The sequence below is a fragment of the Lissotriton vulgaris genome, unplaced genomic scaffold (genome assembly GCF_964263255.1).
Source record: "Lissotriton vulgaris unplaced genomic scaffold, aLisVul1.2 SCAFFOLD_1127, whole genome shotgun sequence".
Classification (NCBI taxonomy): Eukaryota; Metazoa; Chordata; class Amphibia; order Caudata; family Salamandridae; genus Lissotriton; species Lissotriton vulgaris.
In genome coordinates this window covers 652747-676937 of record NW_028241743.1, presented here as the reverse complement: position 1 = coordinate 676937, position 24191 = coordinate 652747, and the positions used below count along the sequence as shown (strand labels likewise).

Here is a 24191-nt window from a genome sequence, read left to right as displayed (position 1 = left end):
GGCTGCGACGGGGGATGTCCAGGATGAGTCGTGCTGAGGCGTTCTGGATCCGCTGGAGTCTCTTCTGGAGTTTGGCGGTAGTTCCGGCGTAGAGGGAGTTGCCGTAGTCCAGACGGCTGGTGACGAGGGCCTGGGTGACCGTCTTCCTGGTCTCGGTGGGGATCCGCCGGAAGATCTTACGTAGCATGCGCAGGATGTTGAAGCACGACGAGGAGGCGGCGTTGACTTGTCTGGTCATGGAGAGGGAGGAGTCCAGGATGAAGCCCAGGTTGCGTGCGTGGTCTGTTGGTTTGGGTGCGCTGCCTAGGGCGGGGGGCCACCAGGAGTCATCCCAGGCGGAGGGTGAGGATCCCAGGATGAGGACTTCCGTCTTGTCAGAGTTCAGTTTCAGGCGGCTGTTCTTCATCCATTCGGCTACCTCTTTCATCCCTTCGTGAAGGTTGGCTCTGGCGGTGGCGGGGTCATTGGTGAGGGAGAGGATCAGCTGGGTGTCTTCGGCATAGGAGATGATGTTGAGGTTGTGCTGGCGTGCGATGGCTGTGAGGGGGCTCATGTAGACGTTGAAGAGGGTTGGGCTGAGCGAGGAGCCTTGAGGAACGCCGCAGATGACTACAGATCTGAACGGGGGAGGCGGACTCTCTGTGTCCTTCCGGCGAGGAAGGAGATGATCCACTCCAGTGCCTTCTCCTGGATTCCGACGTTGCTGAATCGCTGCACTAGTGTACGGTGGCAGACAGTGTCGAAGGCCGCGGAGAGGTCTAGGAGGATGAGGGCTGCTGTTTCTCCATTGCCAAGCAGTGCTCGGATGTCATCGGTGGCTGCGATCAGGGCGGAAGCCAGACTGCGAGAGGTCGAGGGATCCGTTCGTCTCGAGGAAGGCGGCCAGCTGCTTGTTGACGGTCTTCTCGATGACTTTTGCAGGGAACGGGAGCAGCGAGATGGGGCGGTGGTTCTTGAGGTTGGTGGGGTCGGCTGATGGCTTCTTGAGTAGAGCGCTGAGTTCGGCGTGCTTCCAGCTCTCCGGGAAGGTAGCGGTGTCGAAGGAGGTGTTGATGATGTCCCGCAGGTGGGGTGCGATGACAGCGTCGGCCTTGTTGAAGACGTGGTGAGGGCAGGGGTTGGTCGGAGATCCGGAGTGGATGGAGTTCATCGTGCGGACGGTGTCTTCGGTGCTGATCGGGGTCCAGGCGCGGAGGGTGGTGGTTCGGTCGTGGCGTGCGTCGGTTGAGTGCTGAAGCTGTTGTGTATGTCCGCGATCTTGTTGTGGAAGTAGGAGGCGAGGAGTTGCAGAGGTCTTGCGAAGGGATGATGTTGTTGTTTCCGGCGTTGGGGTTGGAGAGCTCTTTAACGATGTTGAAGAGTTCCTTGCTGTTGTGTGTGTTGTTGTCCAGTCGTTCCTTGAATGCAGTTTTCTAGGTGGCGTGGATGAGTTGGTGGTGTTTTCGGGTGGCGAGCTTGAGGGCAGTCATGTTGTCCGGTGTTGGGTCTCTGCGCCAGGTTCTCTCGAGGGCTCGGCAGTTCTTCTTGGAGCTCTTGAGTTCGTCGGTGAACCATGGGGCTTTCTTGCTACCGGGTCTGCTAGGCGGGGTCCTCAGGGGGGCGAGGTCATCTGCGCAGTCGCTGATCCACTTCATGAGGTTGGTGGCCGCTTGGCTGGGGTTCGTTGCGCTGGTGGGTGGGTTCTTGCTCAGGGAAGTCGCGAGCTGGTCGGCTGTGATCTTGTTCCAGCTTCTGCGTGCAACCTGTTGCTGGTGGTGGTGGATCGTGGTCCTTCTGAAGCTGAAGTGGACGCAGCTGTGGTCCGTCCAGTGGAGTCCGGTGGCGTGGCTGAAGGTGATGTCCTTGTTGGATGAGAAGACGGGGTTGAGTGTGTGTCCGGCGTAGTGGGTGGGGGTGGTCACCAGCTGCTTGAGACCCAGGTTTGCGAGGTTGTCCAGCAGGGTGGTGGTGTTGCGGTCGTTGTTGTTCTCCAGGTGGAAGTTAAGGTCCCCGAGGAGGATGTAGTCAGCGGAGAGGAGGGCGTGCTGGCTTACAAAGTCGGCGATGTCTTCGCTGAATTGTGTGCGTGGTCCCGGGGGTCTGTAGATGAGAGTGCCTCAGAGGGTGGTCTTGGGGTTGATGTGGACCTGGAAGTGCAGGTGCTCGGCGGGTGAGAGGGTGTCGTCGGTGTTGGTCGTGATGGTGTTCTTGTGGATTTATTTATTTATTTATTTTATAGCATTTGTAAGGCGCGCAGCTACCCATAAAGGGTTTCCCGGCGCCAGACCCGCAAGACACACAATACCACTGGGAAGAGAACAGACAAAGCAATTATTTATTAAACAGCCAAGTTTTTATGCTCTTTCTAAAATTCACATAGCTTTCCTCCTTGCGTATGTGGATAGGCAGTGAGTTCCACAGCATTGGCCCCAGGTAGGAGAAAGATCTCCCGCCTATTCTGGCTCGTTTAAACCTAGGTACCACAAAGTTCGCCGCTGTGCCTGAGCGCAGACTGCGATTTGGGAGGTAGGGTTTAGCAAGGGCCTGTAGATATTTGGGGGCGATGCCTCCTCCGGTCTGGTTGATGCGGTCCCTTCGGATGATCTTGTAGCCGTCTGGGATGGCGATGGCGATGTCGGGCGCTGAAGAGGCGTTCATCCAGGTTTCCGTGAGGAAGGCGACGTCTGGTAAAGTTGTGTCGAGCAGGTTCCAGAGCTCGACAGCGTGTCTGTGGACGGAGTGGGTGTTGAGCAGGATGCATTTCAGGTGGCTGCTGCTGTTGCTCGTCTTGGTCTTGGTCGGTGCTGGAGTAGTGGAGGTCCGGATGCAGGTGAACTTGCAGGAGTGGCAGCAGAAGGGTCCGTGGGTGCGTCTCGGGGTGGCTCGGTAGCAGCCCGGGATTCTACCGGCGTTGAGTGCGTAGAGTTCGGTGGCGTCATAGGTCCGGCGGGTGGGCTGGTTTCTGCGGGGGCCAGGGGTCCTGGCGCTGGGCGCGGTCCAGGCGCGGACGGGCGCAGACGGGCTTACCTTTGGCGCACCTTCGGCGCTCAATCGGCGCGTCCGCTGCGCGGTCGCTCTGGGGGCATCATAAGAAGGGGGACGGGAGGGCGGGTCAGCTGGGCGGCGGGAGCGGGTCGGCCAATGGGCCGGTGGCGGGCAGGGCCTGTGGTGAGCAGCAGCGGGAAAACTGGCGAGCGGGCGGCTCAGCTGTGGCTGGGCCGCTCGAGGGGGCAGGGGAGCATCAGCGGCGGAAAAGGCGGCAAAAGGCTGGCTTGGTAGGAGCAGGAGGCGGCAGGAGGAGCAAGGGGGTGACCCGGCCTGGTGAGAGGCGCAGCGGTCACTCCACATGTACGTCATGCACGCGGAGAAAATACTGCTGAAGGACACAGGCGCCGCAACCACATCACTATTAACTGTTTCTAGTGCACCCATTCCCCTCACAAAACACTGCACCCATGCATGACAAATTTAATAATGACATGAGTGTGATTCAAGTTTGACCATTACTCTTTATTGTTTATGCACAATAAATTGGCCTTTAGTTATTCTACTGTCTCATGAAGAGAGTATTACTCCATACCTCCCCATGCTGGGGTAGTGGGTTTGCAGGGGTGTACTGCATGGCCTCCCTCAGAGTGTCTGAGTCCTCACAGTCGGTTACGACGAGACGCCCCAAGTCGTCTCTCTGGATCCTGAGGGACGGTGTTGGCCCTAGTTGCTGCTGTTGGCCTGCTGCTGCGGCGACGTGCAGGCATCAGTGGCAAGGATGCACTGCTGCTGGTTGACGCAGCCTCACTCGCGTCGTCAGCCCCCTCTGCTTCTCCATGGGCAGTGGCCTGGCTGCCGAGCACTGCTGCGGTAAGTAGATCTAGAGACCTGGCCACATCCTGGCAACACTGCACCATCTGGCCCTGCATGGCGAGTGACCTGCGTGCCAGCTGTGATGTAGCATTCCCAACTACATGTATGGATCTTGTGTAGGCCGATAGGCGGGCCAGTAGCTGGCGGTGGCGGCGGTGGCGTCGGCGGGTCATGTCCTGCTGGGCTACCAGCAGCTGGCTGTTCTCTCGGACTGCAGCGGTCATCTGGGCAATGTTTTGGCTTGTCGCCTGCATCTGGGTGAGCATTGCTGCAAGGTGACGCGCCTGTGTGCGATGCACCGCCAGCATGCGGCGTTCGATGGCCAGGCCTGGATCAGGTATTTGAAGTGCCCTGCCGGTGCCTGCTGGGCCCTGATGCTGCTGGCGCCTCAGTGCGTTGGTGTGTGATCTTGCACCAGCTGTGCGCCTCGTCTGCCTCCTAGGCGTTGGCGGTGGAGCCTGTACCACTGCAGTGGCTGTTTGCTGGGGTGTTGGCTGCACGGCTGTGGCTGCAGGGGTGGCCCTGTCCGCACGGGGTGGTGGTGGTGGGAGCACTGCTGTGGCTGTTTGCTGGGGTGTTGGCTGCACGGCTGTGGCAGCAGGGGTGGCCCTGTCCGCGCGGGGTGGTGGTGGGAGCACTGCTGTGGCTGTTTCCTGGGGTGTTGGCTGCACGGCTGTGGCAGCAGGGGTGGCCCTGTCCGCACGGGGTGGTGGTGGTGGAAGCACTGCTGGTGGCTATGATGGGCCGGGTCGTTGGGAGGACTGGCCCTCACCCTCAGTGTCCTCCTGGCTCTCGGCGATGTGCAGGGCCTCGCTGTCTGTGCTGGCTTGCTCAACTGCACCTGTAATGTGAAAGGGTGCATGATTAATGTTATGTATCTTGCGCTAGCAATGTTGATACATGCATGCAGCCTTGCTTTCCCTGACTGGCTTTTGGATTTACTTTGCATTAACTGCTCTGGCAGTGTTGGGCTAACTGGGGGTACATGATTACACTACAACTACCACAATGCAATGGGGCTTTTTTGGTGCGCATGGGCTGCATTGTTGGGGATGTCATATTGCTAGCTCAGGAGTCATGGGCATTGTTGGGGGACAGGGTCGCAGTTGCATGGCACTTACTCTCAGATTGTTGGCTGGGTCGAGACGAGTCCAGCTGAATGACCCCCACGCAGGCTTCTGGCGCAATGGTGTCCTCTATCAGGTCCTCCAATGGGGTGTTCGGTGTGGCTACAGGTTCCCCTCCACTGGTGGCCAGTCGCTCCCCTAGCCTCTCCGCAATACGCTCCTTAGAGCGACCTCTCAGGTCGTACCAGCGCTTTTTTAGGTCATCAATTGACCGCTGGGTCACCCCAACCGAATTGACCTTAGCGCAGATGCGCTGCCAGATCCTGCGCTTATCTGCCTCTGGCACCCTCCGGGAGTCTTTTCCGAAGAGCCGGGCATGATCCTTGCACACCCCCTCAATTAGATGCTCCAGTTCAAGTTCAGAAAACTTAATTTTCCGCTTTCTCTCCTGCCCACTGCTCCCTGCTGCATCCTGGGACATCTTGGAAAACTTGTTTAAAGCTGGGGTGCTGCACAGTGTAAAGTTTGGTGCTCCTCAGTATCCTGCTGCCACTCCCTGGCTCTGTGTTCTGTTTGTGGGTGTGGTGAGCCTACTTCCTGGTTGTGATGTCATCAGTGGGCTCGAAATGAGACTTCCCGTTTTTGCTATCCCGCAGTTAGCGAGATCGCAAATAGCGATTTCGCTATTTGCGAGGTCACAATTTCTACATTGAAAATTGCAGATTCTGCGATTAATATGCGATTGCGGCAAGATTGCAGTCGGCAATTGCGATCAATAGCGATTCGCTTTATTTCATCTTATTTCTACATGAATGCCATTCTGCGATTCTCAAACTGCGATTCGCAATTTTTCGCAATTTGCTAATCGCAGAATGGTACCTTCATGAATCTGGCTGATAGTCCTTTTCTGGATGGCTTTGCCCGTGATTTGCCAGTATAGCCCATGAAAAGATTGTTGTCAAACTTGAAGTCCTTGGTGTAGTCAACATAAAAGCTGAACGTTCTATTGGTATCCAGCGTGTGAAGCATTTCCCCCTCATTAATGGGGTGTGGATAAGGGTGAAAAAGGTAGGCGGAGTGGTGGACTGCAATAAATGGAAGGATGTTACCACGTTGTGCATGAAATCAGCCCTGATTTTATGACCCAGCTTGTCAGGAAAGAAGAAAGTGAAGAGAGGCTTGACGCTCAGTGCTTGTAACTCAAGGAACCATCTTACAAACGTAATCGCTACCAGGAAAAGTCTTAAAAGTATGTAGTAGCAACAGTGCAAAAGTTAAACAAATGTAAGAACAAGATTAACATCCCATTAAGGCCTTATGAAAGGAGAAAGGGGAATGGCTGACTTGAATGGGGACGGCTGGTCTGTAGGACAGAGAAAAGCTGATAAAGTAGCACTTGATTGTACCCGTCGTACAACCTTGTCAAAATGGCGCCACGGCAAAGCACATGGTGTATGACAGGGGGGTCTTAAGAGGCTAAACTGAATTGTCTGAATGTAAGGAAATATGTCTTTTTGCATGCTCACCCACAAAGTATTGGACTGATGCTGCTGTTTTTTTTTATTACTCAGAGTGCACGGAGGCCTGCTAATCAAGCCTCAGTTCCAGTGCTATAACCCATTGCAAAATGTATATTGAATTGGCTACCCTCAGTTCACATGAGCTAACTTACTTATAAGTCCCTACTATATGGTACCAAGGATAACCAGGGCATGCAACTTAAAGTGTCCACTCAGAGCAGCAGCACTGATTGTGACTCCCTGAGTGTGACAAAGGACAACATGGTTTCCAGCCTGCCACTTCAGTCTGAAATAGCAGGTTTAAACTGTGAGTTCAACTATGCCACCTAAACCAATGGCAAAGCCCACACTTCCCATAGCAATATATATGTCTCCCCTAATAAAGGCCGATTGAGCCCTAAGGCAGGTAGGTGTATATTATTTAGTTGGAAGTATATTTTCTTAGGTTCAAATAGTAAAAACCCCAAACTATTGTTTTTGATGTGGAGAGGCTAGTAGCCCAACTGCCAGTACAGAGAGACAGGCTGACATCTCAGCCGAACGAACGTCGGATTGGGTCTACTAAAATTAGTACTTCAAGATATCAAAAGAATCGTGGCATTAAGCCATACTTGATGTCTAAGTCGAATATAATATCACTTCTAAGGAAAAGCAACTTTTAGAAAGTAGCCACTCTGTTGCACAGTTTTTCCGGTGGCCGTTCACAATAGCTGACAACCAGGCAGCCTTCTGCCCTAGTAAGAAGAGGTGAGATTTGGACCTGTAGAGGACTCCCAAATACAGGAACAATATGGGCCTGCCGCAGAGGGAGTTGTTACCTCCCACCCACGGAATGTCACACAGGGTGTTGGTGCAAAAGGCGAGATTCAAAGAAGAGGCCGCCTTTGATGGGCAAATTGCAACTCCACTCGAGAGGGGCTGCTCCTTTGTGCAGGTAGGCGGGCTGGCAGCGGGAACAGAGAGGGTAAACCAGTTGCAAAACCATTTTTTCTGTTGCCATATAGCCCATAGGTAGCACACCTTTAGGGTGGGCTACCAGGTGAGTCACACCAAGAGAGGAATTCAGACATCTTGAGAGTGGCCAGAATGGTGATCTATGCGATTGCTAAGATGCCACATATAGCTGAAGTCATCAGAAGGTCCTCGTAGCTCATTCGCTAGTGCCTGCTTCATCTCCCAAGGGTACTTATGAGCATGAACATGGCATCCCTGGCACTCAGATTACATCTTGGCTGGGACGATGATCAAAGAAGGACTGCCCCGTTGACCCCTGGACCTGGCAAGAGAGGCTGCACTAGCCTTTGACGCTGGACTGCACCTGTTGTTACTTGGACTAACTAAGAGAGGAATGTACCTCTGGTGCCTGACTCATTAAAAAGATACTCCTGAGCCCTAGACAGAAAAGGCGAACTCCAAGACTCAGTCGACTGACTCCCTGTTCTAGCACCAGGGCCATAAAAGCTGAAGTTGCCCACTGCAGCTTGTTAGTACCAGTTTTTACCGGATCGCTTCTAACTGCCAACGTACAGCAAAGACCATCACTCCTCGGTGCTCAAACGTTGCACACAAGTCCGGCGGACTCAGGAGAGTTGTCAGAGTGCAGACTGGTTGCCAAGACTTCTAAAGGCTTAGAGAGGACTGATAGGGACATTGAACTCTAGGGCCAAAGCCACCTCCATCTTACCCATGGACTGAGAAGTAATCCCAGGAAGACCAATGTCGACCACACAGCACCCAGAGCATCTTTCAGCATCCTGCATTCTCAGTATCAGGACAACTTCATTGAAGTCTATGGAGGTCCTCTTGTAAAGTGTGGTACTGGACTTGAGACTGCTTTGGTGACCAAGTAACTGTCCAAATGCTCCTTACTGGTCTCCCTGACCTTCTCCCTGTCGAAATTAGTTGCCTAGTCTGGGTCAGAGTAGTCAAACACAACTCTAACTGTAGGGTTACTAATGCTTGTTTGCGCTTTGAACTAAAACGCTGAGATTTACGCTTTACTTAAGAATATATATCTTAAGAATCCTCTGGTGGATTTTGTAAATTTTAGTGTCTAAAAATGTATAAAAATCTCTGTTTTTTTACACATTTTTATAAATTGTTGTAGGATTTCTTTTGTGTTGCATGACTTTCTTTTTCTGTGGTTTGGTGTGTCTAAATGCTATACGCCAGTTCCTCTGTTTAAGCCTTGATGCTCAAAGTCACAGCTACCCAGGTTTAAGCAAGAGGTTTTACAAATGAGCCTAAATTGACACAAGATGGTTTTGTAAGTGAATTACAAGGTGAAGTCTCACAACCACACCATATAATACATCACATTTCACACACTGAACTCCACTTCAGAAACCTACCCCATCTCCCAGAATATACCATTGTGGTGGAATGGCTGCGGGCACTTAAGACAACATCCACCACTTTAGAATGCAAAGGAAAAGTGTTCAGATTTCCCCGCTTAATCGCCATGCAAAAAAGTGAAGGCTCAGGACGCTGAGGTGCAGCAACAGCCCTACCCATTGAGAGAAGAGTTTTGCCCTGTGAAGGGTACAGGGAAGGAGGGGCACAAGAAAAAATGCTTTAGGTCTGTATACCACACTTTTCTCCGACAGTCAGGGGTATATTAAGATACTCTGGGCCTGGTCTAGGGGAATTTTTCTCAGTATGCGATGAATCAAGGGTATGAGGGGAAACACCTAGTTAAGTGGAAAGCTCCACCTCAACTGAAATGAGTCTCCGAAGACTACCTGCAACGAATAATGAACGCACAGAAGTGAAAGCAACATACATTGTTGCAAGTGGCAAATAGGTTCACCGGAGGTGTACCTCAAAGGTCAAAGATATATCACACCACCTCTTAGGAAAGTCTCCTCTTGTGGTAGGCAAGGTGATGCCAACTCAGGTTGCCTGCTCGGACATTTAAATCACCAGTCAAATGATTGGCAACCAGACAGAACTGGTATACCTGTACCCAGGACTGGGAACAGAGTCCTATTACTTCTAGACAGGGAAGGTATAGCCCCACTCCTTTCTGCTTGCTAATGTACCATATGGGATCACCCTGTCTGTCATGATTTGGACAGAATTGCTAGAAAGCCTTGATCGCTACCAGAATCTCCTGCAGCTCCAACAGAGTGTTATACACATCTTATTTCCTGGGGAGAAAAGGTTTCTGATCTCCAGTTTCTCTAGATTTGCTCCCCACCTGAAAGTGGTCACTGCTGGTGGAGGCTGGGCATCTGTTGAACAAGGTTGTCTTCCACACTTCATCACATCAAATCAATTCCAGTGTGCAGTGTCCCCCGAGATCACTATAAAGAGTGCAAGATCCCAACCATACTGGAACCACTGCCTGTGAAAGCACCACTGGATGGCCTTCATGTGTCAGTGTGAATGAGTGACCAGGAGGATTCAGGAAGATAGAAGACCTAGCAGGGCGAGACCATCAGGACTGGAACGCGTGCTCCATTCTGAAACATCTGAATCATAGCCTGATGAGACATTAAGTAAAGTTTGCTGGACTTCTGTTTAAATCCAGAAATACGCAGCCAGGCATGCCTGCGTAGGACACTTGCATTGATGCCTCTGGCAGCAGTATCCACAGAGTCCAGTGCGCATCTAATGGGAGAGTTGGAAATTAACTTCCCTTCCTGAACCAGTTCTTGCCCTTTCGAATCAAACATTTACCCCCCAGTCAAGAGATCTGGGTTAAAGCCATTGGTATTTTGCTCACTATGCCACCCCAGTTTGGACCCAGCCATATGCAAATCCATCTTGACCCTGCTCCTCTTGAGAACACTTCAGCCCGAACTGCCAAGCCAGGTCCTCCTGGACTGGAAACACCATCCTAGGACTGGTTTCAGGGTAACACCCCTCATTAGCCAGGCTAGCCTGAATTCAGTGGCACAGCAAGCAAGGGACCCACATCTGGGCATATCCATCCCACTTAGGGCGAAAAGTGCTGCAGCAACAAATGATGGATAGAATGCTGAATGAATCAAACATTCACCCCCAGTCAAGAGATCTGGGTTAAATCCATTATTCTTCTGCTCACTAAGCAACCCTATTTTGGACCCAGCCATATGCAAATCAGACTTGAACCTGCTCCTCATGGGAACAGTCTAGCCCAAACACCAAGTCCCCGGACCAGATACAAGCATCATGGGACCAGTTTTAGGGTAATACCCCTCATTAGCTAGGCTTGTTTCCGGTCCAGGGAAGACCTGGCCTGGCAGTTCGAGCTGGACTGTTTCCATGGCGAACAGGGTAAAGGCTGATTTGCAAATGGTTGGGTTTAAACTGGTATGGCATGTGAAGCAAAAAAAACTATGGATTTAGACCCAGATCTCGGTACTGGGGTGAATGTTTGAGATTGTTCAGCAGTCTGTCCATCAATTGTTCTAAGGCAGGGTGCACTATACTGCATGTGTAGACATAACTGCATGAGCAGCTATGCCCCTGTGCAGGCCCATTCAATTACTGGTAGTGCAAGTGACCAGGAAGGCCATTTTAAATATGTGTGCTGGACACTGGTGAAAAAGAGCATGTCATCTACATGCATGGGGATGCAGTCTTTTTGATGTCCCTTCCAACTGAAGTGTCTCTCCTGATCCAATGTGCCAAAGGTTCACTTGCCAAGGCGAACAGAAGAAGGGACAAGGGGCAGCCCTGTCTGGTGCTCCTTTCTATAGCGAAGGGGTCTGAGAGAGTTCACAATTATTTTATGACCCGTGTCTTGTATTTATTTTCTTTTTGCTTTTTTGTTTACTTATTCTTTTCGGGGCGGGCTCTTCCACTGATGACTATTATTTTGAGTGTGGCGGTTCGACTGGGGCAGAAGCGTTTAGAGTAGTAGTTCATGAAAGACAATCTTTATGAGTATTTGGGCATCCTGTCAACGCTGAGCATTAGGTTGGCACTGGGGAACATCGGGACTTACTGAATTGCCAAGAATAGAATGTCACTTTAATTCCAAAATGCCTCGATCATTGAGTCACATCAGAATGTGCTCAATACAAATGGCTCTGCTCAACGAGCGGTAGCCACAAGATGTAGGTACTCCGCAGCTTGTGTAGGTGTAGTGAAAGATGGTGAATTCCATCCGCAGAGCACCTACACTAAAATGTTACATGATAGCACGGTACAACATGCAGAAATTCATGCCCTGGCATTAACATTACAAAAGGCTAACCTGTCAGTTCCCAAACTAATAGAGTCTGATTCGTTCTTCTGTATGCAATTGTAAAATGTAGATTTGAAACACTGATGCCTGAATGGATTCAAGGATTCAAAGTGGAAACCTAATAAGAATAAACAGATATGGGTAAAGGTTGCTGTCTTACAAGGTAAGCTTCTATTGGCACATTTAACGCACACTTTGGGCCATCAACATGATGGCTTTCACGCCAAAAGGTACTGTGCGGCTGACTTAGCTGCCACAGCTGCAATACAGACTGTCAGAGTAGCAGTACTAACCAGATCTCAGACAAAAAATCGACACAGATATATTAACAGCAATACATACAACCATAAAAGGTAGGACGCCTCCAGAGGGGTTTCTTTCTAAGTACTTTTACAGCCTTGATTTAGATAAGATTCCTGTGGTTACTATACAAGAAGTTTAAACTTAATCAGGAAAGCACATGAGGAATTGACACATGCCCATTCTGGCATTATTGCAACACTAGCAATGCTCCACCAAAGCTACTGGTGTCCCTTTCCATCAACAGACTAGAGATTATTTTAGAAGATGGCAAGTCAAAACCTCAGTTAGAAGACCCCCAACTACCATCCTTACAGTCTCCAACATCCTGGTAAGGGTTATTTATTTGCCATATTTGACCAATACATTCTGTTGATCAGAATGAGTACATATTGGTAGTAATTTAATCATGATCTTGATTCTTATGGGTGCGACCACAGAGCAATGCAAGTTCTTGAGCTGTTGTAAAGGATTTTCAATGTTTGTAAGCAATGGGAGCAGTTCATTGACTTCATTCAGACAACAGACCTGTATTAGTCTGTAAGGCTTACACGAATGCTATGTCTGTCCTGGGAGTTTGTCTTCAGTTCAGTAATCAGTTTTGATCGGAGTCCAATGGATTAGTTGAACATGCAAAAGCACAATTAAACTAGCCTTGACTGCTACAGTACTAGGTTCAGGTCTTAGCTAGTACCATAATTTGTATGGAGTTCAGAGAGCATTAAATAACTTCTCTAGACAAGTATTCGAAAGTCACACTTCATCGGAGGTGCTCTTTGGAGTACCCATGTATATACCTGGTCTCTATAATCCTGAGATGGTGGTGAACAAGAAAAGTTTTATCTAGAACAATGTCTGAATGTCTTACAGAGTATTCAAGAGGTCAGAGATAAGCTCAGCAATGTGAATCATTCTGAAGCTGCAACCAGTGAAGTGAAGGTTTTAGCTGCTGCTAAAGGGTGGGTCCTTAAAAAAGATGAAGTTTGTGAAAAGATCCATGATAAGCAAGCTTTTGAGCCTACAGACCACCAGTTTTATCCTTGGGATAGAAGGCAAATGCACTGTAATTATGCCTCCTTTGTCTGGTTCAATTAGAAACCGGCAGATGTACATTAACTTTGTTAAAAAGCACTATGGGGCCAATTATGTATAGAAGAACATCATGGACACCAAGAAGGAATCAGAATAGAGCCTTTCAGCCTCTTCCTACTCTGAATGAAATACCCCTAGAAGAGAGCTGTAACACCACTATCTTGAGTACCCATGTGTGTGCAAAGTGCTTCTCCAACTTTATACAGAGCAGTGGGTTCAACAGATGAATCCAATGTTGCCATCACAAAGTTGCAAATGTTCAACGCAACACCATGGTTTACTATGAGCTACCACATGAGTAAACATCAATACAGATGAAGCCTTTACAAGGGACAATGAGTGATGAGAACAAATCTGAATTCTATACAGAAGACTTTTCAGCATTCTCCATAGTCACTTTATGCCATAGCTTTTTTCTTATCAGTGGTTTTGTGACAGGTAATTGATAACCACTTGATCCTATGGATCCTATGTGTGGATCAATATAGGAGTATACTTTTCATTATGTGGCTGACCATGACGATCGTCATTCTACTGTTTCTAAATGGACATTACCTTGCTGAAAGATCAGGTCCACAACCAGTGGTTAGGGAACTTCAACCATATCTATCATCCCACAGAACTCGTCTAAGCTACCAACATCACATCCTATCCTGTGGCTGGTGGCGTAGCTAGGGAAAAGGTTCCTAATCAATTTATGGGGTCTACTGAGACACTGCAATTACTATATGCATTGAAAGGTTCCATGAGTTATGTTATTATTCCTGATTCTATTTCAGATGACTGGAATAAAGAGACTGGAAATCTAATAATGTCTGGTTTGCTGGCATATACTGCCTTTAACCATGAAGATCGTTATTCGAATAAATTGAATTATAAAGAAATGTATTGTTTTCATCAATATGTACATTAATACATACATAGAACTAGTTATCCTAGGGAAACATACAATTATACACAGTGGGAACACTGCAAAGGTCATCCAAATTTCTTGTAGAAATGTCGCTATTTTCAGAGTTCTTTCTCAAATAACATGTGAATTTTGTGCATTGGTGTGCAAACTGCTTGGCAGGAGTCAACAGACCCAAGGTGACACTTTGTCTAATTTTTCTTAAAGTGCTCCAGCACAGAGTCTACCTCCTTACCAACATGTACATCACCAGAAAATCCTATGGAGTGCACCATGTGTATAAAGAAGTACAACACTAGTGCCAACTTCCCTCACCAGGCAATCAATAATATCTAGACCAACAGGGATAACATATTTTGTAGAGCCTTATTTATCATGAATTGCCTGCACCAAAGAGGCCCTAAGGGACAGCCGGAAAAATCTGGCTGCCCATACCATAAGGCATGTGTATACAGACCTAGTAACCAAACAGCATTAACCAACTGTAATGCCAGACTGGAGGAAGAAAACATATGTTTGCCAAAAGCCTCAATCCTCTTATATTTCCTATCCGAAGCAATTGTAGGAAATGAAGTGGGATTCACTTTACTAGATGAGGCATGAACTACAAGTTTTCTGGAGTAGGATGTTTGGTAAGAAAATCAGGATCATAAAAATCTGGCCTGTGATTCCTGGCCTATGATTCCTGGCCACCTGCCTATTTATCTATGGACAATAGGGCATTAAACAAAAGACCATCAGCGTATTGGTGAGGGCCATGTGGAAAGAAAGCAAAGACCCAGAAGTAGTTGGCCCGGGCTGCAAAAATTCTGTGAGGTATTTTATCTTGGTTTCAACTGAGGGCAGATGCAAATACAGAATACAGAAACTCAGCTGCCCCCCAAACCACCACTGCAAAGGAGTCACTTTCTTCCATTGGTGGCCCAAGTGACGAGTCAAGCCCTGCCTCGGGAGAGATGTCACGGCCTCTTGCAATTCCAAGTAAAAGGCATCATCTGTTTAGTGACCGGGGAGAAACTCTTCACCATCATCTGCATCCTGGGTTCCCCCTTGATCAGAATCAGAGCCAAAGATAATTTGAAGAACAGTTGTGCTCTTTTTAATATCAGAGTGAAGAGCGACATCAGCCGAGCCCAGACACCAGAACCATGCATTGTATGTTTCTGTAACCGGCATATGTTTTGTGCAGTCACAGAATTCTGTGAAACATGTAGTTTTACTTGGGGTCATCAATTCTTGTCACACTGAAATTCGTTTTTAGACGTCATCAAAAGATCAACTAAATTGGGAGCAGAGATTCGGATCTGCATTGGAAGGCCCGGAAAGAAAGGAACAGACATCAATGCACAGGGGTAACATTTATGTACGGCTCCACTCCATCACTATTAGGCAATACTGACCCATTGAAGAGCCACAAGGCAACACCTAGCAGCATGAAGGAGCACTGCTAAGAAAAACATACAGATCCAACCTGGCTAAAGGCCTGCAGGAAGTATTGAGTATGCTGGAGTAATTTCAGTAATTTTATGCATTACTCGTGTGAAGCGAAATTACAGAGATTATGCAATTATGCCATCTTGAGTAATTAAGAGTAATTTGGGGCAAAAATCCAAACGCTGGAGAGCAAGAGGCTGTTGGCGACTGCTTGTTGTGTTCAGCAGCATTTAGTGCTTTTGTCTTAGCACAAAATGCATTGTCTGCCCCATTCTGGAGGCAAGAATGAATTTTGCACTAAGAAAAAAGCGCTAAATGTTGGATTACACTTCTAACATAATTACCTGGCTGCCTGTGGGTATTCTACAGTGAGGAATCTGCATTTATATGTATCCATCAGAATATATATTTTTCAGACGATCCAAGGTTTCCATAAAAAACTTCCCAGGGATTCTGCAAATTTTGGGGCAAATCTTTTTCCCTTCAGAACCGTAGTGGAAAATAGATCAAGCTCCTGTAAAGGCATTTCAAAATGGATGCCACTCTTATGTTGGGAGACCCCTAAACGAAATGGGACTGGATGGTGCATTTGGACTTCAAGAATGTCTACATATTTCCCCACTTACATCTTCAGGTGGTTTATTTAATGGTCTGGAGCTCAGTCTGCAGTTACAACTGTAGCACAGGACCAACAAAAATAGAGCACAAGTTCCCAGTAGGCACTTAAGAAGGTCTTAAATGAACAGGAGGAGCCCGAATCCTTTACGTATGTCCAAGGAATATGTTTTTACTATCGCCTTGACTTGGACATGATCCTCACAGTCGATTATTGGAACCAGAACTGCCATCTTCATCTCATGGCACAGTTTACCTTTTCAAAGGTCTTAAAGCAAGTAATGGGAGCTATAAACCGACTTGCATCACAATGCATTGATTTCCTTCTGACATAGTAAATGGTACAAAGGCGGGTGCACTGGAAGATGCAGCATACCATAAAGGTACAAGTAGAATTCCATGCAGAACTCATCATTACTCATTGCTGCTCGGGCCTAAAGTCACTCTTCTTTCATTTAGAACTTTTTAAGGCTTGGTGTATTTTGCCCACCTTTTAAAGCAAATTAATGGAATTGGCCATATAGCCTGTCTTAGGTGCTATATTATTTTTTTGTGTCACATTTATTTCCTGGCCTTTTCCAAAGTAAGGGGAAGATGCCACACAAAATGTGACTTTGGAAAAAAGTGCTCCTGAATCACCGCATGGTGGCATGACTATTCAGTGCTTGCGATTCCAATGGAGATTCCATTGAATTAGAAAATTAATTGAATATAATATATGTGCTCAGTATAAAGTATTTAAAAGTATCCCATAAATATACCCATTTGTGGGTTCACCCATATATTTTGTAATTATAAAGAGATATTTTATAAATGTTAAGTTTTAACCATGCACTATTGTGGTAATTGAAAAATAAACATCTGTCAATATATATCATCTTATTATAAGTACTGTAGATGTACATCCCTTACATTTATGTCTAGGTATATTGTGAAAAATATTTACAAAATAATGTTGCATTTTATCAGAATCCTTGTAAAGTTATTGTGCCTTACTTGACACCTGTTCTCCACCAACCTCTGAAGCTCCAACAGTGCCCTTAATGAGAATGAGGTTGATAATAAAACATACTGCCTATTCCCAGGGTCGGTTTTCAGGCGGTGGTGGTCCTCCTTCTGTGACAAGGTATTCTTTTTTTCTTTATTTTATAAATAGGTCTATCACTCTTTTTTTGAGAGCAATACATCTACTTGCAATCCTACACTGATCCTGAAGGTGTGGAAACAGCATGCACCTTGCTGGTAATGTTCTGCCAGTATTGTCCTTACTTTCTATTGTGTTTTGGCCACGAGGCTCTCTTTAGCCCAAATTAGAAGCTCCATCTCAGAAAATGTGTGCTTGTTATTATTTCTAAAGCCATGGTGTGAAGTTGCTGTAAAGATTTAGGGCCATATGTAGGTAAAACGTTTTTTGCGATGCGCAATGCAGGTAGGATTAGCAAAACATTTTGTGAATCCTACATATTCCTTATTTACGAATCGCAAATTGAGATTCGCAAATAAGGAATACCTTCCCATTCATTCCTATGGGCCAGAAGGCCCATGGGAATGAATGGGAGGACATTCTCAATTTGCGAATCCCAATTAGAGAATGGCAAATTGAGAGTGCAATTTCAAGGTTGCAAGGGTGTCAATAGGACACCCTGTTGCACCCCTGAAATAAGCATGTGTGCACATGTGGAGCACGTACATGCGCTAAGGGCATGTATGTGCGCCACATGGCACTTTGAAAAATGCAAAAAAGTGAATTTTTCAAAGAAATCGCAAATTACCACCAGCCCGAAGTTGGTAGTAATTTGTGATTCCTTAAGCCAAAATCGCACAACTTGGGTGCTTCCTACATTGCATTTAAGGAATCGCAATTTGGGATTCCTTAAATGCATTCGCAAAATAGGTAAATGCAAATTTTTGCGCTTCCTTATTTTGCAAGTGGGTTTTTGTCTGCTACATAGCACACTGCCCAAACTGATTACAGTTCACTCCCATCAGACTGCCTTATTACCACAGTGCTCCTGCCAATACAAATTGAGCCATCGCGCTCCACTCCTGGCGATTCCATACAACCCTGATGGAAGCCCCGGAATTGTTTTGAAAGAATGCCAATAGCCCCGCGGTTTCTCATCAGTAACCCAGAACAAGGCATCCAGCGAGTAAACCGACATTAATGCGATAATAGGCATTGTGTTAATAATTGTTGAACAAAACAATAATGCTGATAATTCTTGTCCTGATGATGATGTCATAATTTAAAAAGGCATCGAAACGTCATCGACCAAAAACCCCATATGCAATATGATGAATGCTATATTGTTTAATGCAATGGTATGGTTATGTTTAAGAGATTGAGTCTGTAGCACTGAGCAATAGTATACAGACAGATTTTCGCTTTGCCTTTTTGGCCATTTCTTTGTTGTTTTGTCTTAAATGTTGTGGGTCACGGCTGTGCCCACTTGTTATCTTGGTCTTAAAACTCCCTCTATGAACTTGATCATTTAAAATAAAATTCTTGTCCGGCTAGACAAAGAAACATACTACTTATTAGGTGTATGATTATTATTTTTTGCTATCCTGTCCACATATAGGGACCATTGTCTTTTGTAAACAAATTGATTACAAGCTCACACTTTCCCTGGAAAAACAAGGAGAACATTTTTCTCAATTGTATGCAAGACATGAGTCTTAGACTCCATCACCAATCACTCATGTCCAGTGGCAAAAATTTCCTGGTCTAGTCTCACAAACACTATGTATTTCCTGTGTAAAATGTGATTTTGAAGACTTGGGATACTTTTGGGGTAAGTCCGCAGGCCATTTTAACGCACTTGGTAATTCTGGGTGCTGAAAATTTGCATGTGATTTTACAGGGAGAGATTCTGCACCTAGTAAATCCAATACCATGGGGCCCGGAACAAAAGGTGTAATTGAATCTCCCACATGGTAAGAAAATAACTTGCAATGAAGGCCTTAGTTGAATTCCAAAATATTAAGCAATAAACCAATGAAAAAGGTTCAAACCGGAATTTAAAAGAAGAGTGAGAAAATGAGAACAGGCAGGGTTGAGAGAAAGGAGGAGGGATTCAAGCAAGTAGCATCTAAACAAATTACACAACATTATGAAAGCTTGTTGTCGAAATATGCATAATTCTCAGATCCATCATCAAAAAACAAATTAAAGAGCAAGACAATGATGTCTGGTTAGAGTCATCGTCAAAAAGAAGGGAGGGTGATCAATCGATCAATCGGACACCAATTACCACTCAAGTAAGTGGAAGGTCCAGTATCAGCTTGTGCCCGGGTCAAGTACAGGTAAAGCAAAAAAGAGGGTTGCTGAACTGTTCCTATGGAAAGGGGGGAATCAGGTAAGACTGGCGTGACCGGAGGTGTATATGTAACACCTTTGGGCATCCATTGTGTTGGATGTATTTGCCTCACACACCCAAAAGGGTGTCATGCTTCATCATAGGCGTTGCTCCTCGTCGGGGAGGCGGTGCAATCCCCGACGGGCTCACCTCGGAGAGGGGCTCTTTGGCGGAGATCTTTTGTATCCAACTGCCTTATGGTGAAGTGCGGGTGTGTGGAAGGGTGGGGAAGCAAGTTGCCTGGAGGAGTGATTTAAAATGTAGCAGGGGTGCCGGAAATCACTTTATTCTGGGGGTCCCCCTACTGCAATTAAAAACGTGAATCTAGCTCGCTAGGTAACGACAGGTTAGGTAGCGTGACCCTAGAGGAGACTAGAAGAAGGATTGGTCGACATGTTTCTCGCGTGGGGTTATTTACCCGCGATTCATCAGGACCTAGTAATGGTGAAAACTACATAAAATGAACAACATGCTGGTGTCATGTGTGTAGTGTCGGTATAGTTTACCTCTGTGGTTATTCCTATGCCTAAAACAAAGGAGAGAAAGGAATAAGAAATTAATAGTAATACATTTCTCCTGTAAGCATACGTGGTCAGAGCCAGGGCATGAACATAGTATAACATGCTAGTGGTGGTGTTTTAGCACAACTAAAACATGCCTGTGTTGTTGCAGCGTGCAGTGTAAACATCACACACACACTGTGTACGTGAAAAAAGTGGTAAAGAATCATTAAAAAACAGTGATCTAAAAACAGCAGCAGCAGTCTGGTAGGAAACACCATGCTTATCAATGTGGGAGGCAAAATAGTGGTGTTATTAACATTCTAAGCTAGTTCTTGACTCACCTAATGGTCAGGGATTAAATGCCACATGAGTGTTCGGCGGGTCGGTACATCAGGGTTGGACCTTTGGATGTGGCTAAGGGATGAGATATACCTATTAGCCACAGGGAAACTACAAAAGTATAAAACCCCCGAGGAGGGCCAAGATTGGTTATAGCTGGACGTAGATTTCAGGAACATCCAGTAGTATGTTGGAAAGAAGTGCCTTACCTCAAACTTCCAGTGTCCGTGCGGATTCACCTACCCATCACCGCCGAGCTCGAATAGGTAAAGGAGCTCGATGGCGTGCACTATTTATAGGTAGCCGCGTCATGGAACTGCGCCCGTATCCGCCCATTGGAGGAGTCACGTGATAAGTTCGGTAAGGGTGTCGGCCATCATGTAATGGGGTAAGACCTAGAGTGTTGTCAAAACTAGAGTTTGTGTAACCATGATGACTTCTGTTAAGAATTGATAACACACAATAGTTTGATAGGTCAGTAGGTAAATAGGAAGTAATAAAGTTGGGGAGCTTACAGAATTGTAGAAGAAAGTTGGCAACGACAGGGAGCAAGTTAAGTAATTGTTGTTTCGTACCATTAGCAGAGTGGTCGATAGCTGGTTTACAGAGAGTGCCAAGGAATGTCCTCATTGAGGCCTCTGCTATCAGAAGAGAGGCGGTGAACCCACCTTTGCTCTTTCCGGAACAGGGCATTTTTGGGGCAGTTAGGACTGGATTCTAGCACTACCCACTTCAATGAGTCTGCGTTGTGATTGGATTCCACGTAGTGTTTGCACATCTTGGTATGAGTTTTTTTACAGCGGAAGTTGCTGCGGTGTTCGATAATGCGTGTTTTAATTGGGCGGGTTGTCATCCCAATATATTGTAAACCGCATGGGCAGGTCAGCATGTAAATGCAATGGGAGGTATTGCAATTAGTGTGGCCCCTGAGTTCCCAGTTAAACGTCTCAGAGAGTTGTATGGTTTTTTGGATCTTTGTGTGTCTACAGACCCCACAGGAGCCACATGGGTAATGGCCCGTGACGGGCGGTAGATGCCATAAGGTTTGCTGAGTACCTTTCTTTGTTGTCTTGGGTCTGGTACTAATCAGGATATCTTTCACGTTCTGCGATCTTTTGAATGCGAATCTGGGTTGTTCTAGACTCATGTTGCCTGTGTTAAGAATGCCCCAGTGGCGTTTGATTGTACTTTTGATTTTGTTGGACAAGGGGGTGAAAGTGGTAACACAGGTGATCGGCTGGTTCTCGACTGGTGTTTTCTCCCGTCTTTCCAGTAGAGCTTCTCGGTTATTGTTCCTGGCCCGTTTTTTTGCTTTTGAGACCTCACTTTTCGGGTAGCCCCTATCAAGTAGATTCCTAGATAGGATTGTTGATTCTTTCTTGTAGTCGGCCACGTCGCTATAATTGCGCCGAACCCGGAGAAATTGTCCGAATGGTAGGTTGGAGCGTAGGGCCCTCGGGTGATGACTCTTGTAATGAAGTAGGCTGTTGCGGTCTGTAGGTTTTCTATACATGGTAGTGCTGAGTGTCCCCTCTTGCAGTTTTATTGTTAGATCAAGGAAGGCAATTTCATGCGCTGAAGAAGACATGGTGAAATGTAGATAAGGGTTGAGTGTATTAACCCATTCAAAGAAGGCCTCATGTGAAGTCGGTGGGCCTGTCCATAGGATCAGAATGTCGTCTATGAAACGCCTCTACATTTTGATGTTATTTAGAAAGGGGTTGGATTGATGGTGTATGTGTTTATCTTCGAATTCTGCCATTCATGCCACTGAAGGGGCAAAAGTACTGCCCATCGAAGTCCCTTGGGTCTGGTGAAAGTATTTCCCCTTAAACTCGAAGTAATTTTCAGTGAGTGCTAAGATGGCGCATTCCATGATAAACGTAGGTGGAGTGTTCGAATTCCAAACTTCCAGGCCCAACCGTTCCTCTATTACTTCTAGTATGGCCCTCTGAGGAATGTTGGTATACAGGGCCTCCACATCTAGAGTAATTAAGAGGTCAATCTGTCCTATGTCCTGGATGGAGTTCAGAAAGTGTAAGACATCTGTTGTGTCTTGGATGTATGAAGGAATGCGTTTCACAAGGGGTTGCAGAAAATGGTCACAAAATTGTGAGAGAGGTTCCAAGACGGAGTCGATCCCTGACACGATCGGTCTCCCTGGTACTGGTCTGGTTCATTTGTGGATCTTCGGCAGTATGTAGAAGTATGGCACCCTAGGGTCTTTTTTCGTAAGGAATTCTGCCTCTTTTTTAGTGATCCATTGCTCGCATTCTGCACTCACCACCAAGCCTGTAATTGCGGTCTGTAAGCGTGGGGTTGGGTCACTAGGGATGAGTGTGTAATATCGTCGATCATTCAGTTGCCTGGTACATTCCAGCTCGTAATCCACAGTGTTCATCAGGACTGTGGCACCACCCTTGTCCGCCTGTTTAATAGTAATCAGGGGGTCTTCTGCCAGTGATTTTAACACATTCATCTCATTCCGAGAGATGTTGGAGTGTTTAGTCTGTCGATCCAGTGTTTTGATTTCTTTGAGTACAGCTTGTTCGTATGTCAAGACTTCATTTGGAATCATCCCATTATGGGGTGTGAAGGTTGGTTGTCTGGTTAGAGTCCCCGTGGAATCCCAAAATTGTAGTACTCTTGGGTAAAGAAGTTCCTAATGTGGAATAACTAGGTTAGTGATGGTGATATTGTACTGCATGTACTGCAAAGATAGCTGGCCAAAAGGGACAAAGTGCACAGAAAGAACAGGAATGCTTAGATCTCAGTCAGGTGATTTAGAGGCCTTTCATAAAGCTTTGCTTGCCATGCTAGTAAAGGGTCACCGAGGAAGTCCAAACACCTTATGCATGGTGTATTTTTGGACCAACAGCTAACTTACACTGCTGCACGCGCCCCAGTGGGAAGACGACAGAGCTGTGTCTATAGTACTTCAGTGGTATGGCTAGATCACTACCACCACGAAAGGATTAAAAAGAGGTCGTACACAATTTGACAATAGAAAACTTTCTTTTTGTGTTTACCTATGCCAATGCAAATATTTCTCATATCACCGTCCCATTTGATACATTCCTAAGGTGTAATCGCTAACTGGAATTTTAGCTGTGATGTTCAGAAATGCAGGACTGCAGTAGTCAATATACCTTTTATAGTGTGAAAAGTGCTTTCTCCAACTCACCTTACAACTTTTCCCATTCTGCCATGCAGGTGTGTCGCGATGTACTGTAGGACTCGATCCTCTTAAATTGAGACAGCTGTATGCAGTGTTCTTTAAATCGTTGAGTTTTTCTTCATTTGCAACATTTAGCAGCTGAGTAAGACAATCGCCTAGTGAAATTAAAGTATTTTATAGTTGGCAAAAGGGATCACTTAAGAAGGAGAACACATAAAAACACACTCCTCAAAGCGGATAGTAGACATGGTATTGGGGGAGGGGGCGATGGTGGTCTTAAAGTGCATTGATTGGAGAGATGGTCGAGGCAGAGGTGGGTGAATGGAGAGAAGAGTCACAGGAGAGGCCTAAGTAGCAGTCATACAATTATGGGAGCAGGGGTGGTACAAGATCCCCAGAAGAGGCAGAATGAGCAAATGCATGGCCCTGAATGTGAAAAGAGCTCAGGGTAAAAAACGGAGTCTGGGACAGTCCCACATCACTTCTCACACTTGCCTTTCACCGCACACCATAGGGAGCTGCACTGTCTTTCAACTACACTTGCAGCTTCTCGGGGCTCTTGGGGGGTCCAGAGCAAGCATGTTAGGCTCCCTATCAGAAAATAGAGTAATAGTCTGCTAGTTATGCATCATATAACAGAGGCACTCCTGAGATTCCTCTGGATGTGTTCACCAATAGGAACGTAAAAGCTTTTGCGGGAGAGACCTCAGGGTCACCCAGCCAATCTGGGTCCAGGGCCCATTCATACTAAGCCTTCAACCATTTCCCAAGAAAATGGGATTTGTTAAAGCCATCCTCATTGGCAGTGAACAAGTTGCTACAGCTCTGTCGCTTCTCACTATTTCATGCCTTTTTTGA

At 46.7% G+C, this 24191-nt stretch overlaps 1 protein-coding gene across 1 annotated transcript in view; it reads right to left on the bottom strand.

Moving 5' to 3' along the window:
* The window catches only part of LOC147669896 (adrenocortical dysplasia protein homolog), a 256261-nt gene that overhangs the window by 50900 nt on the left and 181170 nt on the right, over positions 1-24191 (bottom strand). Inside the window, exon 9 of the mRNA XM_086948161.1 lies at positions 23340-23488. Coding sequence (XP_086804287.1) covers positions 23340-23488 — 149 coding nt within the window. The remainder of the gene's footprint in view (positions 1-23339; positions 23489-24191) is intronic.